Raw genomic sequence first — 15,236 nt, forward strand, 5'->3', positions numbered from 1 at the left:
TGGTTCAGCAATGTTGATTAATTGACCTATGAACCTATAGTTAAAGAGTAGCAGACCCAGAAACTGCCACTGCTGGTAACAAGGCTTGAACGCTGTGAATTTTTGGTCTTAGAGGGGGCCATGGTGCCCCCCTTGAGGCATAAGAAAGTAGTCAGTTACTCACAGTTTGAAAATTCTGGCAGCGATGATGACTTTGTTTCTGCAACCACACCTTTTTTTTTTTTTTTTTTAAAGATTTTATTCATTCATTTGACAGAGAGAGATTACAAGTAGGCAGAGAGGCAGGCAGAGAGAGAGAGGAGGAAGCAGGCTCCCTGCTGAGCAGAGAGCCCGATGCGGGACTCGATCCCAGGACCCTGAGATCATGACCTGGGCCGAAGGCAGCGGCTTAACCCACTGAGCCACCCAGGCGCCCTGCAACCACACCTTTGAATAAGAAGCCCAGAACAGCACCAAAGGAGTTAATACTAGAAACAAGGAAACTGAAACTGAAGAATCTCCAGAAAGAAGATATCCCACTGCAAGAGAAAACCCCTAAAAAAGGATGGCTTTAGGTGAGGAACTCTACCAGCGAGACTTAGAAGTGGCGCTAGCTTTATCAGTGAAGGAACTTCCAGCGGTCACCACTGATGTGGGAGAGGCTCGAGACACAAGCACCAAAAAATGTGGCAGCAGCGAAATTGGGACAATGACTAATCCATCTCTCCAATTGCAGTGTAGCCAGTGATGATTTAGATTGGGATAAGCTTACCGAGGGAGATGATGTGTGCGGTGCTCAAGGGAAAAGAAAAGCAGCATCAAAAGCTGTGGTACAGCAGAGGAAGAGTCTTTCAGAAGGCAGTCATGGCGGTAGTGCTAACGACTCTGAACCAAGCCACTGGTGGAGAGTCTGAGGATGAGTCTGATTTTAGGGAGAGTGAAGATGATGATGCGAACTTCACTCTGGGAGAAAATAAAGTGGAAGAAATTAAAAGGAAAGAAGTGAAGGTAGAAATCCCCAGTTGAAAAAAAGAAGAAATCTACATCCAAACGTGATCCAAAGTCACTTTGGAAGTGACTTCAAGAGACTGTGCTCCAGCTGCCCTGAAATCAGAAACTCAGCCTTCACCAAAAAAGGCTTTATCAGTGAAGAGGCCATTCGGAAACCATTACAAATATGCAAACCTTCAGCTGGAAGCAGAAAACCTAAGTAGATGCCACCAGCGCTGTCTGGAAGCAGCAGCAGCAGCAGCAGCAGCAACAGCAGCAGGAGCCCACTGGCAGGGGTGTCTGTTACGTCTTCAAATCAGAGTCTCTGCCTGGCTTGTCCAGATTAGCACAAGTGAAACCTTTGCATCCAAATGCTGCTAGTAGCTGAGTGTGGTTGTCAACAAAGGTTTGATTAAGAGAATAAGAGTTTTACAAGTGTGTTTATATTTGAATTGTGTTTCTGTTTAAGGAGGGTATCATAATATAAAGGAATCCTTTAACATAAAAAAAAAATGAGTAGTAGACCCATGATTTGACTGTCAGACTGAAATTTTGCCACTTGCAGTGAAATAGAGGGAACTAGAGAGTATTATGCTAAGTGGAGTTAAGTCAGAGAAAGACAAATACCATATGATTTCACTCATATGTAGAATTTAAGAAACAATAGAAATGAGCAAAGAAAAAAGAAAAAAACAACAAAAAACGAGAGACAGACAACCAAGAATCTGACTCTTAACCATAGAGAACAAGTTGATGGTTACCAGAGGGGAGATGGCTGGGGGAACAGGTGAAACAGGAGCTAAGGGTTAAGGAATGTACTTGTCGTGATGAGCACTTGGTGATGGAATTACCAAATCATTATATTGTATATATGAAATAATGCAGCACTGTGTGTTAATGATACTGGAATTAAAATAAAAACTTAATAATAAAAACAGAGGCCAAAGTTCAATTACATCAAGAAACTTCATTCAATAAATAAATAGATGACCTTTCACTTGATTTTTCTTTTTCATTAACTTGTTTTTGTTGTATATTTTTGCTCTAAAGTATTTCCGTTAAACCTGGTGATGATAATGCTTCATGGCCTACATCAGATGATGAAGACTTAAGTTTGAATATGAAGGTAATGTACTCTCTTGTGAAATTAATTTTTCTGCTCTGAACGTAGTTTTGTGTATTATTTACTCTTAAAATTTAGCAGTGGCCTGCCTATCATCATTTTATGTTTGAAGTGGAAAGTTGGTCAGAAACAACCATTTTATAGAAATATGACAAGTTGAATTTTTTTTAACTCTGTTAAATATCAAAGGTAGAAAAAATGGGCTGGAAATATATAATGACGGGGAAAGTATATTGGGAAAAGCTTTTCCATGATGGAGGAAACATGACATTTGGTCAAGGATAAGGATTCTTACTGTGAGTTTTAAATTATCTTATCATGACTTTTCTTTCTTTTCTTTTCCTTTCTCTTTTTCTCTTTATCTCTCTCTTTCTTTTCTTCTAACATGACTTTTATAATACTCATGCCTAAATGAATCTTTAGTGGACCCAGTTATTTATTACAGATTGTTTTTTCTTGGACATTTTTTATTTTGGTAGCATACAGTTTTATGAAAGAAGTTTTTTTTTTCGCTATTTCTATCCCTTGTTCTACATTTAGACCAAAATAAGATAGGAAATTGTGGAAATTTAGAAATTTAAATTGCCTCTCAAAATTTATATTGCAAAGGCATTCTACTGTGTTTTCAAAATAATTCCATAAAGCGTATAGTTAAAACTCTTTATCTAAGTGAAGAATACATGTTTTGCCTAAAATAATAATTAACAGTAGAAGCAGAGGCTTTTCATACCCATATGGTAAAATGTCTAATTTCAGAAATCTTTTATATTACAGTTTTTTAAAAATATCTACTCATAATCTTTGTATCAGATTCTAAGATTCAAAATTCTAGTCACTTTATATTTATTTAAATATTCATGTTAAAGCTCCCGCATCATTTAAGCTATTGGATGTTAGGAAACATAATTGTGCATCTCCTGGAACACCTAGAATAAAACCTTGCTTGAAGAAGCAATTTTAATATTTTTTGAATGTGAATTAATGAGCAGACAGATGGAATTCTGTATAATGGAATGTTATAAGTAATGTAATTTGCATAATATGTCATAATTAAATATAAATTTTTTTGAAATACATAATTTAAAAATTTATATTCCCTTTTCATGTTTAGGATTTATAAGTACAAATGAATTATGTTGAGGAAATAAATAAATAAGAAAGAGGGTTACAATATATTTCTAACTATCCTTTAGCTGTGAGCTTAGAATTTTAGATAGAGAGACTGTCTTTTTTCTCCTGTATTTTTTTTCCTGCTTTGTTTATTTGACCATAGAGTTGAGGGTCCATATATGGACTCTATTCTGTTCCACTGGTCTATGTGTCTGTTTTTGTGCCAGTTCCATGTGTTCATCATCATTAGCCATCAGAGAGATTCAAAGCAAAAACACATTGAGATACCACCTTAGACCAGTTAGAATGGCCAAAATCAACAAGACAGTAAACAACAAGTGTTGGAGAAGATGTGGAGAAAGGGGAACCTTCTTACAGTGTTGGTGGGAATGCAAGTTGGTGCAGCCACTTGGAAAACTGTGCTACCCTATGACCCTGCAGTTGCACTACTGGGTATTTACCCCAAAGATAAGGATGTAGTGAAAAGAAGGGCCATCTGTACCCCAACGTTCATAGCAGCAATGGCCACAGTCGACAAACTGTGGAAAGAACCAGGATGCCGTTCAGCGGAATGGATAAAGAAGATGTGGTCCATATACATTATGGAGTATTATGCCTCCATCAGAAAGGATGAGAACCCAACTTTTGTATCAACATGGACGGGACTGGAGGAGATTATGCTGTGTGAAATAAATCAAGCAGAGAGAGTCAATTATCATATGGTTTCACTTACTTGTGGAGCATAAGAAATAACATGGAGGACATAGGGAGATGGAGAGGAGAAGGGAGTTGAGAGAAATTGGAAGGGGAGAACCATGAGAGACTATGGACTCTGAAAAACAATCTGAGGGTTTTGAGGGGGGCGGGGGCGTGGGAGGTTGGTTGAGCCTGGTGGTGGGTATTAAGGAGGGCACGAATTGAATGGAGCACTGGGTGTGGTGCATAAACAGTGAATTTTGGAACACAAACATCTCTCATAATCCTCACCCCATGAGAAAATGTAGGCTAGTAAATGGCAGAACTGAGATTTGAATCTAATGATTCCAAAACCCATGTTCTTTGTGTAATGGTGCTCATTTGACAATGGTGAATATTTTAATTATTTTACCAAATGTGTTATTTGTAATCCTTAATACTATTAATTTTTTTTCCAGAATACCTCAAAACCAAACTTAAGAAAACTAATGAATGTTTCTCAGCGTTTCAAGAACTGTAAGCTGTTTGAAGACTTTTGTGTTATGTACTGATTTTTGTCCATTCTTGTGTTAGTAACTCGAAATTACAGATATTTTCATATACTCTTTATTTTGTTTTTTACTAAGTGGAAACAGAACTTGGCCTTGTATCACCGCGAGATAAAACTTTATTTGAGGATGATAATTCTGATAACAAATGTGAAGATACGTTTGGCGTTCCTTCCAAACCATCTGTTGACGTCTGTGACTCTTCTCCTGCTTTGCCATCACCTGATTCTATTCTAAAACCTCCTTTCACATTGTTAGGTCTTGGTCTTACAAAGGTAAGTTGTTTCATTTTAAATTTTTCCCTATGTTTTTTCATATTTCATCCTCTTGAGCTTTCTTTTTTTTTTTTTTTTAAGATTTTGTTTATTTATTTATTTGACAGACAGAGATCACAAGTAGGCAGAGTGAGAGGAGGAAGCAGGCTCCCCAGGACCCTGGGATCATGACCTGAGCCGAAGGCAGAGGCTTTAACCCACTGAGCCACAAAAGTGCCCCCTCTTGATCTTACTAATGAAAAGAATCTTAGGAAGAAATGGAAGTCCTCAAGATCATAAGAGAAAACAGTGTCATAATGGTAGAGAGGTAATTGGATTGAGATTTATAAAGGTTGGTGGGAGTGAACAGTTCTTAGGTATGCCCTTATGGAAGGAAAGAATTAACAGAGCAACTGGAAAGAACAGCTATAGATGGAATGTGAAGATGAGAGAGGAGGTGAAGGGAAATAATTTATTTAAGAAGGTCTAAATGAATGTAAAGCTTGCAGAGTTGAGAGAGATTATTATAAAAACACAATAGCAGTTGTGGGGCTACGGGAGAGCAGATACTTTACATTATAAAATATGGTAGAAATTATTTTAAGTGCAAATAAAGAAAATGAAGTCAGGTAATAAAAAAAATGCTCACTCCTCTGAATGACTTACAGCTTATTTCTATGAAGAAGTGGAAGAAAATTTTATTCTTACTTTTAAGTTGATGAAGTGTGATATTGTATATTTAATTTAGCAAAACCTGTGTTTATAGATAATGCAAAGTGAAATCTGTTTTAGGCCTTAATCAGATTTATTATGAATTTTGAATTTTGGCCATTATCTTTCTTGTTTTTTTTTTTTTAAAGATTTTATTTATTTTTCTGTGTGTGTGAGAGAGAGTGTAAGAGCAGGGGGAGGGGCAGTGGAGAAGCAGACTCTCTACTGAGTACAGAGTCTGATGCAGGACTTGATCCCATGACCCTGGGATCATGACCTGAGCTGAAGGCAGATGCTTAACCCACTGAGCCAACCAGGTGCTCTTTCTTGTGGTTTCTAATTTATTTACTGTGCGGTATAATCTTGGAAAGTTTTAGATCTTTTTGAGAATAAAGAGAGGAGATAAGTAAATACCTTACTTAGTCTTTTCATTACTTAAAGCTGAAATTTATGACTATGTAAGTGAGGTTCTTAATCTTTATCCATTGAATGAAATAAATTTTAAGCTGCAACACTCTTAAAGAAAAAATATAAATTTTTTTTTTTAAGATTTTATTTATTTATTTGACAGACAGAGATCACAAGTAGGCAGAGAGACAGGCAGAGAGAGGAGTGGGGGGAAGCAGGCTTCCTGCTCAGCAGAGAGTCTGATGTGGGGCTCGATCCCAGGACCCTGGGATCATGAGCTTAGCTGAAGGCATAGGCTTTAACCCACTAAGCCACCCAGGTGCCCCTAATATCTTGTTTTTTGATTCTGATTTATTTTTAATTGTATCTGCAATAGACACATACACACACATCAAATGAATGAACTCACAATTTATAGTTTTTTTCCTAATATGAACTAGTTGTCATTATAGAATCATAAGGAAGGAAAGGTTGCTAACAGAGTTTACAGAATTATTTCTGGAAGATGATTTTTACTTTTTCAAATATCTCCAACAGTGGATACATTTTATATTATCAGGAAACTTTAGTATTCATAGCTATTAGTTTTGGGGGGGTTCTTTTTTTTTTTTTTTTTAAAGATTTTATTTATTTATTTGACAGAGAGAAATCACAAGTAGACGGAGAGGCAGGCAGAGAGAGAGAGAGGGAAGCAGGCTCCCTGCTGAGCAGAGAGCCCGATGCGGGACTCGATCCCAGGACCCTGAGATCATGACCCGAGCTGAAGGCAGCAGCTTAACCCACTGAGCCACCCAGGCGCCCCTGGGGGGTTCTTTTTAAATTTAAAAAATTTTAAGTAATCTCTATACCCAGCATGGGGCTTGAACTCACAACCCTGAGATCAAGAGTCACACTCTCTTCCCACTGAGCCAGCCAGGAGCTCCCATAGTTGTTAAATTTAATACGTGAATTCTTTCATATCTGAAATTCAGAAATACTGGTGATTTTATTTATTTATTTATTTATTTGTTTATTTGTTTATTTATTTATTTTTTTATGTCTCTTTCTTCTTTCCTCATGTGAATATTGGGTCCTGCTTGATAATGACACATGTATTTGGAGACTTTCAAACCTTCAACTTGGATGATCATGATTATTTTTTAATACTAGTTTCTTTGGTCACTACCTACTGGTGAAATATGCTGTTCACAGTGGAATTTTAAAATAGAGTTTTATATTTTTCTCATATATCATAGTAGTACTTAAAAATGCCTCAGAATTTTAAAATCCCATATTTCTCTTATATAATAGAAATCTTATAAGATCAATTTTTAAAAATGAGTATTCTTACAAAAATCTTGGTGTTTTGCCGTTAAATCTTTTTTTTTAAAAGATTTTATTTATTTATTTGACAGAGAACACAAGTAGGCAGAGAGGCAGGCAGAGAGAGAGGTGGAGGCAGGCTCCCTGCTGAGCAGAGAGCCCGATGCTGGGCTCAATCCCAGGACCCTGGGATCATGAACTGAGCCGAAGGCAGAGGCTTAACCCACTCAGCCACCGAGGCGCCTCTAAATATTTATTAATCTTAAAAATGGTATTCATTACAGAAATGAATCTTGCTTATGTATATATTTTTTCTAAAGATTTATTTATTTCAGAGCAAGGGAGAGAGAGAGTTGGGGGGAAGGAGGGACAGAGGGAGAGGAAGAGAGAGGGAAAGAAGCAGACTGCCTGCTGAGCAGGAGCGTGATATGGGACTCAGTCTCACAAACCTGAGATCGTCACCAGAGCCGAAATCAAGGGTCAGATGCTTAACCAATTAACTTGCCTACATTAATAAAAATATATTTTCTATCGTTGAAACTAATGTTGAAGTATGTAATTGAGATATTGAATCCCATGGTTCCCCCTCCCCCCTGCTTTTATTTTTGTTCTGAAAATTTCAAGAGTTCTGTGTAGGTTTACATTGTTTAGTTATATCAGGTTGGTATATTTGAGTATATCTATATTTAGTATATCTATTTAGCTTTTTTTAAAAAGATTTTTATGTTTTTATTTGACAGAGAGAGATCACAAGGAGGCAGAGAGGCAGGCAGAGAGAGAGGGGGATTCCCACAGGCTCCCCACTGAGCAGAGAGCCCGATGCGGGGCTCGATCCTAGGACCCTGAAATCAAGACCTGAGCTGAAGGCAGAGGCTCAACCCACTGAGCCACCCAGGCACCCAATATTTATCTTTTTAACATCATGAGTAATGTCATTTTTCCTACTCCAAATGTATTTGTCTAGAACTTTCTTCATAAGTCTTCTGGGTGCTTCGGGATGTCTGGGTGGCTCAGTCAGTTAAGCATCTATCTTTGGTTTAAGTTGTGATCCTAGGATGCTGGGATTGAGTCCTGCATTGGGATTCTTGTTCAGCGGGGAGCCTGCTTCTCTCTCTGCCTGCTCCTCCCTCTACTTGTACTCTCTGTCTCTGACAAATAAATAAAATCTTAAAAAAAAAAAGTCTCCAGAATGCTTCAAATTTGGTATGTCCCAGATTGAAGACATTGTTTCTGACCCTTTCTTCTTCCCTGACTTTTTGTAATCTGCTCTGTCATTTGTTTTCCCCATCCTAGTAGATAGCACCACTGAAACACTGAAGTAGGAAAAATCCTGGACTCCAAACTTCCCTGAAATTACTACCTCCAGGGGCACTTCGGTGGCTTGCTCGGTTAAGCATCTGACTGTTGGTGTTGCTCAGGTCATGATCTCAGGGTCCTGGTATGAAGCCCCTGGTCGGGCCCCATACTGAGTAGGGAGTCTACTTGAGGATTCTCTCTCTTCCTCTTCCTCTGCCCCTCCACCTGCATGCACACCCTCTCCTTATAAATATAAATAAATTAAATCTTTTAGAAAAAAATCATCACATCTCTACCTCTGAAGCCAATAATACATTATATGTTAATTAATTGAACTTAAATTAGAAAAAGGGGCACCTGGGTGGCTCAGTCGGTTAAGCGTCTGCCTTCAGCTCGGGTCAGGATCCCAGGGTTCTGGGCTTGAGTCCCTCGTTGGGCTCCTTGCTCAGCGAGGAGTCTGCTTCTCTCTCTGCCTGCTGCTCTTCCTGCTTGTGCTCTCTCTCTGACAAATAAATATAAAACCTTTAAAAAATATTAAAAAGCAAAAAAAAAAAATCACCACATTCAGTCACTCTCTCCATTCACTATTTTGTACCTGTTTCCCATTTTTCATATCTTAATATAATTCCCTCTCTCACCTATAATTTTGAAATCCTCTTCTGGTTTGGGTTCCTTTTTTTTTTAATTCAAAGATTTTATTTATTTACTTGACAGACATATCACAAGTAGGCAGAGAGGAGAGGAGAAAGCAGGCTCCTCGCTGAGCAGAAAGCCTGATGCGGGGCTCGATCACCCACATCAGGGATCATGACCTGATGATCCCTGAGCCAAAGGCAGAGGCTTTAACCCACTGAGCCACCCAGGTGCCCCTTGGGTTCCTTTATGTTCATCTCTACATTGCTGTCAGAGTGACCTTTCTAGAATATATTTGTGGTGAGGTAACTCCTCTGCTTCTTTAGTGGATGCCCATTACCTGAAGGAGAAAGTTCATATTCCAGCATCACACTTGCCTTTTTTGTTTCAGTCCTAGTTTTCCAATTCTGTCTCTCTATCCCACTCCCCAAAATTGTGTTCCAGTTTTGCCACCTTCTGTAGTTATCATCACTTACTCTGTTATTCCATATGTCATCCTTTTGCTCATTCTACCTTTTCTAGAATGCCCTTCACACTGTCTTTGTGTAGTCTCTCTCTCAAGATACAGCCCTACCTTTGCAGCGTTTCCTGAGCTTCCCATATACAACTGTATTCCCCTTTGTGCCTTCACTGTGCTTTATTCACTTCACCTGTAGAACTAGTAAATGATACACTTCTGTTCTTGTTTTTGTCCATCTCTACCCCTACTAGTATACATGGCAGTCTCTTTTATTTATATTTCCAGCTTCTCCCAGGATAGTGCCTATGACTTAATGGATGCATTTGTCTTTCTGAGTGAGTGGGTGAGCACGTGAATTGATGTGATGTTTTCTGAAGTCGGGTTTTTGTTTTGTGTTGTTTTTATAGGAAGGAGAGGAGCGGCCGGCGATTGGAACAAAGGATGATGGTATCACTGAAAGTGTTCCACAAGCACAAACAGCTAATGACTGTTTGACTTCTGCTGACAGGGCAGATAAAAATGATAGACATGGTAAGTTAGTGATCTTCTCTGCATTTTTTTTAGGCTTAAATGCTAGTATAAAAAAAATCACAGTATGTAGATCCAGTTATGTTCCCCATTTCATTAAGATATTTTTTGTTTTCTTTTTGCTGTCTTTCTTTTTAAGTATACCAGCTTTTTCTTCCTGAAAATTCTTCAACCTCTGAAAATCTTTACTGCTTTTACTTTTATTTTATTGAAGTATTCATGAAGGGGGGATAGACTTGTATATACGTTTAAAATTCATAATACGTGTGACTATATTTTATATATCTGTGTATCTGTGACTATTTTATAGTTATGCTGTCAGCATTAGGATTCGCGGAACAAAATGAAGAATCACCTTGGGATTCTGAGGTACCGCTTTATTATTATTTTAAAATAAAAGCAAGGAATGATTTTAGAACGTAAAAGGGATGCTTAGACTTTACTCTCTCATCTCTGGATTTGTCCATGAAAACTATTTCCTTATACTTTTTACCTGTAATTGATAAAATATTTATGTGCTAAATATAATAATCCAGCATAATACAGTTCTATTAATTTACAAACTTAACCTAATGAAAGCTGTGTAGTATTATTGCAGAAAACAGAGGCTTAGAAGTGATAAGGAATTAGTTTTTGTTTTGAAATTAAGTTATCTAAATAACCAAAGAATTACTGCAGGCCAGCTTATGGCCAGATATATGATTCTGTGGTGTATATGGATGTGCAGAACTCCTAATGAGATCTAGAAAGAGTTTGGATTTTAGTTTTTCACAAGTTGGAATTGGAAAAGATGATGCCTGGGACTTGAAAGTGTATCTGTCTATCTGTCTATCTATCTATCTATCTATCTGTATGTATGTATATGCATATGTATATGTATGGTTTTTTATTATACACTTTTGCTATTTTTAAGTCTAATTGCTTTTGAAGTAGGAAGTTCAATAGGAGATGAGTAAAGTTTTTGGGGAATCCAAAGTTATATGTGGAGATTGGACTGCACGGCTATTAATGCCCTTAACCCTTGCATTGTGCGAGGGTCGATACCTAGTATAGTGACTTGGTACTTGAGACCTTCTCAGTGAGCTTGTTGTTGTTATTTTTTAGAGAAGAAGAAAGAGAGAGCATGTGAGCGGCTGGGGAGGGGCAGAAGAAGAGGGACAGAAAGATTCCCAAGTAGGCTTCGTGCTCAGCATGGAGCCCAACATGGGGCTTAATCTCCCAACCCAGAGATCATGAACTGAACTGAAATCAACAGTCAGTTGCTTAACTGACTGAGCCATGTAGGCGCCCCCTCAGTGAGATTATTTTAAGTGTTTTGACCTTAAATGCTTTTGTTATTGAATTCCAGCTATGTACCAGGCTGTACAAGTTGAGGGGTTAGGCTATAGTGTTTGAAGCAGAAAAATGAGGAAACAACAACCCACTGTAAGTCACTGTTAGTGGTTCATATAAAGAAAATGGGAATGTTAGGTTAGGGAACAGTGGGGGAGTTTGCAGTTAGGATGGGGATGAGAATGCGTATGGAATTTTGTTGGTCAGAAATAATCTCTCTGAGTGTGGCAAGAGCTGCCAAGTAAAGGATGAGAAGGACCAGTTGTGTGAAGGTCTTGGAGACCTTCTAGACACTCTAGATAGACAGAACCGTGGATCACATCTGTTCATCATTTCACTCTAATGTCTTGGAATGACCAGGAAGCAGGAAGATCCACCCCATTGTCATAATCATTGGTATTATTGTTTGTAGAAAAGAAAATGGGCATAGTACAATAGTGCCTGGTACCTTTTAGGTAATTAATAAATAAATGTTTTTATTATTCCCTTATGAAAGCTTATTATACTTTTTGGAGAGTTTCATACCTACATCTAAAACTTTTTGCTATTATTTAAACATAATTTCAAGAAAAGTTTTTCTTCTTACTTTGCCATTGCATTTAACCATTATCCTGTCAATAAAGTTTCCAAGCCTTTGTTTATCCAAATGAAGCAGCAGTTACCACACTGTATTCTTTATACTCAACATGATCTACTCCAAGGTTTCTTATGTCAAGTGTCCTATTTTAACATGGAAAAAGGTTCTGCTGTTAGGAACAGTTTAAATTTGTAGCAAATATACTTACTAAAGAATTTTTTTAAGTACATATTTTTAATATCCTTTTATTTTGGTGGGGAATGCAAAGGAGAGTTAGGTGTTTTGTTAGTTCCTGTTGAAATGTACATATAAGTCAGTGTTCTATCCAAGAAAATATTTACTCTGGCATTTGATGTTCAGTTTACAGTCAGTGGCCAAATGAAGGTTAAACATTACACTTAATTTAGAAAGCATATATGAGGTGTTTAAATGTTTCAGTTTTTAGTACATGTTTTTCTTATTTGTAAGTGTGATTAGTATTGAAGTAGGAAATTCAGATATTTTCTTAGAAAAGGATTAGGAAATCTTTATATAACTCATTTTTGTTGTTGTCCATTTTAACAGAGTAATTCTGAGAGTCTTCCAGAGAAATATATTGATCATTTATCTGGAAATGCAGATCAGAAAGGGACAAGTCCATTAAATGAACAAGTAGAAGGTAAGAATTGTATTTTATTAGAAAGTCACTTGATAAAATATTGATGTACAATGGGAATACTGATATATTTAAATATCTGAAGAAAATCACCTATTGAATAGATAGAGAGGAGAAAGATTGAAAAGGAGATAAGTTGAAGTCTTATCTGGTGTCAGTAACAGGTGAAACTTAGGGTGCCACAGAGGAGCTAAATTAGTGGTTCCATTTCAAGATATTCTAAGACCAAAGGAACATCAGGAAATAAGTGGAAAGGATCAACAGAGTGACTGATGAGAAAGTCAAGAATACAGGGAGTAAATGAAGGATAATAAGCAGCTCTTAGAGTGGAAGGTGGTAAAATAAAAACGGCTCTTTATTTTTTTATTTTTTTAATTTTCTTTAAAAAATTTTTTTTTATTAACATATAATGTATTATTAGCTGCAGAGGTACAAGTCTGTGAATCTCCAGGTTTGCACACTGCATAGCACTCCCTGTATCATATACCCTCCCCAATGTCCATAACGCCAGCAAAATAATTATTTTAAATGAGGAGCAGACTATTTGAAATGCAGGAATAATATCAGGTGATCTTCCAGTACCAAAACCTGTCAGAGTAGGATACCAAAAGTTTCCTGCTCTTACTGCTTTCCTCATGGTTGGGAAGACATTCAGGACTGCCCTGGTTGATGATGCAGAGCTATGTTCTAGTCACCAATAAGTGTGTGTATCTTAATGGTGTAACAATGGTGGTACTTCATAAATAGTATCATTGAGTGCAAAGTAAGAGTATTGGAAGGAAGAAGGGAGGAGGGTCAGTTCGGGGGAAATCAAGGAAACTTTAGCCATGATAAAAAGTCCATTAGAAAGCTTACGACTTTTAAGACATTTCCAGTTTTGAAGAATTGATAGTGATGAACGTGAGGCTTGCTTCTAGAGGGTTAAGTTAAGGTAAAAGAATGTGGTAGCAGACGCAGTATGGACTAGAATTTCTCCAACTTTAGTAAATCATTGGAGACATTGCTAAAAATGCAGGTTGTGAGCAGCAGGTCTGGGATTCTGCATTCTGACCTCTCAGGTGATGCCAATGTCTGTGGTCCCTGTGTCATGTGCTCTGAAGCAAGGGATTTCTATAGAGAAATCTGGAAGCGCCACTGGATAGTTCAGGACACCACGAGATCAAGGAAAAGCATTATTTTGTTTTTATTTGTGAGCATGTTTTTAGCTAGAGGGGAGCGAGGAGATGCAAAAGAGAGGTTATAGATGTGAGATACTAGTGCTAAATAAACAGGAAAGAAGTGGTGAAGATAAACACTAATAAAAGGGGAGTAAAAGCAGAACAATCAAGACTATAGATCCAGAAATAACTCTGTTTTAAGGATTTCTTTCTTTATTTTATGGAGAGAGAATGAGAGAGACAGTGAGTGATTAGGGGGACGGGCAAAGGCAGAGGGAGAGAGATGCCTCAAACAGACTCACTTCTGAGCCCAGAGCCCCAATGCGGGGCTCAATCCCAGGACCATGCCATAATGGCGTGAGCCAAAATCAACAGCCGGATGGCCAATCCACTGCTCCAGCCAGGCGCCCCCAGAAATTACTTACGAAGAAGAAGGATAGTGACGGGAATGAGGGAAAAAAGAAAGGCACATTAGCCGAGAAGTTTTGGAGTTGAGGAGGAAACTCAAGAGAATTCACTTGAGATGGCCTGAGGGTTTTTGCACTAGAACAGATTAAATCACAGCAGCACCACAAAGAATACTGAAAGCAGATGGAGTGCTAGACATGAGGTAAATCATAGCCATGTATTCATCTTCCTCAGGTCTACTGGACATCAAAGAGATATGTTAGATCGTTATTCATTATTTAAATGAGATACGGAAGCTATAGCTTTTTATTTATTTTTTAACATAGGTAATTTATTGGTACTATTGCTGATTCCAAAAACCATTTAAAAACTGACATTGTTTACCAAATCTTACTACTTTTGGAAACAAAAGTAATCATAGGGTTGGTTCCCTACATGCTAAAATTGTTAGTATCAGTAAGTATGATACTGATTCTGAAATACAAAAGATTTTCAGTGTCTAAGTATTCTGAGGCAATTAAATAGAATTCTTCCATTTTGATAGTCATATTTCCATATTGAAAGCTTACTGTACATTATTTCTTAGATGTGTTTTATATACCTTCTTGCATGAGTGGATCAAGAAACTTTAAGATGGCTAAACTAGAGGATACAAGAAATGTAGGCATACCAGTAGCCCACATGGGTATGGACAAAATGAGTACTTTTATTAACCATTATCCTACAAGTGTATATCCAAGCCAATCAATTCATAATGTTTCTCTGATGAAAATTATTCATTTAGTTGAGCTATCATTACAAACGTGGACTGCCTAAATTACAGGACAAATGGAAGAACATGGTTAAATCTTGTAGTATAATGGTAAAAAGGATTCTTCTGTACTGCATTAAGGATGTGGTGTTGCATTCTATCATTGGCTTTCATGTTTGTCCACTCAGGGTCACGATTTATTCCTCTCATTAAAAGTTGCTTTTCTCCCCATCAGTCAGCATGTTCACATTGCTATACGTGCAGTCTTCTCCATTAGTTATGCTCCTTTGAAACATCATCTGACTTTTGAAATACTAA

General features: G+C 37.5%; 1 protein-coding gene and 1 pseudogene across 5 annotated transcripts in view; both read left to right on the plus strand.

Annotated features, from left to right (window-relative positions):
* The window catches only part of LOC122892541 (ankyrin repeat domain-containing protein 26-like), a 149,098-nt gene that overhangs the window by 20,163 nt on the left and 113,699 nt on the right, over nucleotides 1-15,236 (plus strand). For 4 of the 5 annotated variants that reach the window (XR_006381420.1, XM_044229183.1, XM_044229184.1 and 1 more), the window contains 7 exons: nucleotides 2,020-2,095; nucleotides 4,357-4,414; nucleotides 4,525-4,721; nucleotides 9,918-10,041; nucleotides 10,349-10,407; nucleotides 12,512-12,605; nucleotides 14,754-14,852. Coding sequence is in view for 4 of the 5 variants with exons in the window: in XM_044229183.1 (XP_044085118.1) it covers nucleotides 2,020-2,095; nucleotides 4,357-4,414; nucleotides 4,525-4,721; nucleotides 9,918-10,041; nucleotides 10,349-10,407; nucleotides 12,512-12,605; nucleotides 14,754-14,852 (707 nt within the window). In the remaining variant the exon portion in view is untranslated. The remainder of the gene's footprint in view (nucleotides 1-2,019; nucleotides 2,096-4,356; nucleotides 4,415-4,524; nucleotides 4,722-9,917; nucleotides 10,042-10,348; nucleotides 10,408-12,511; nucleotides 12,606-14,753; nucleotides 14,853-15,236) is intronic. The other variant, XM_044229187.1, reaches the window with a different exon arrangement.
* Nucleotides 121-1,615, plus strand: LOC122892542 (annotated as a pseudogene).

This window comes from Neovison vison, chromosome 12 (genome assembly GCF_020171115.1).
Source record: "Neovison vison isolate M4711 chromosome 12, ASM_NN_V1, whole genome shotgun sequence".
NCBI lineage: Eukaryota > Metazoa > Chordata > Mammalia > Carnivora > Mustelidae > Neogale > Neogale vison.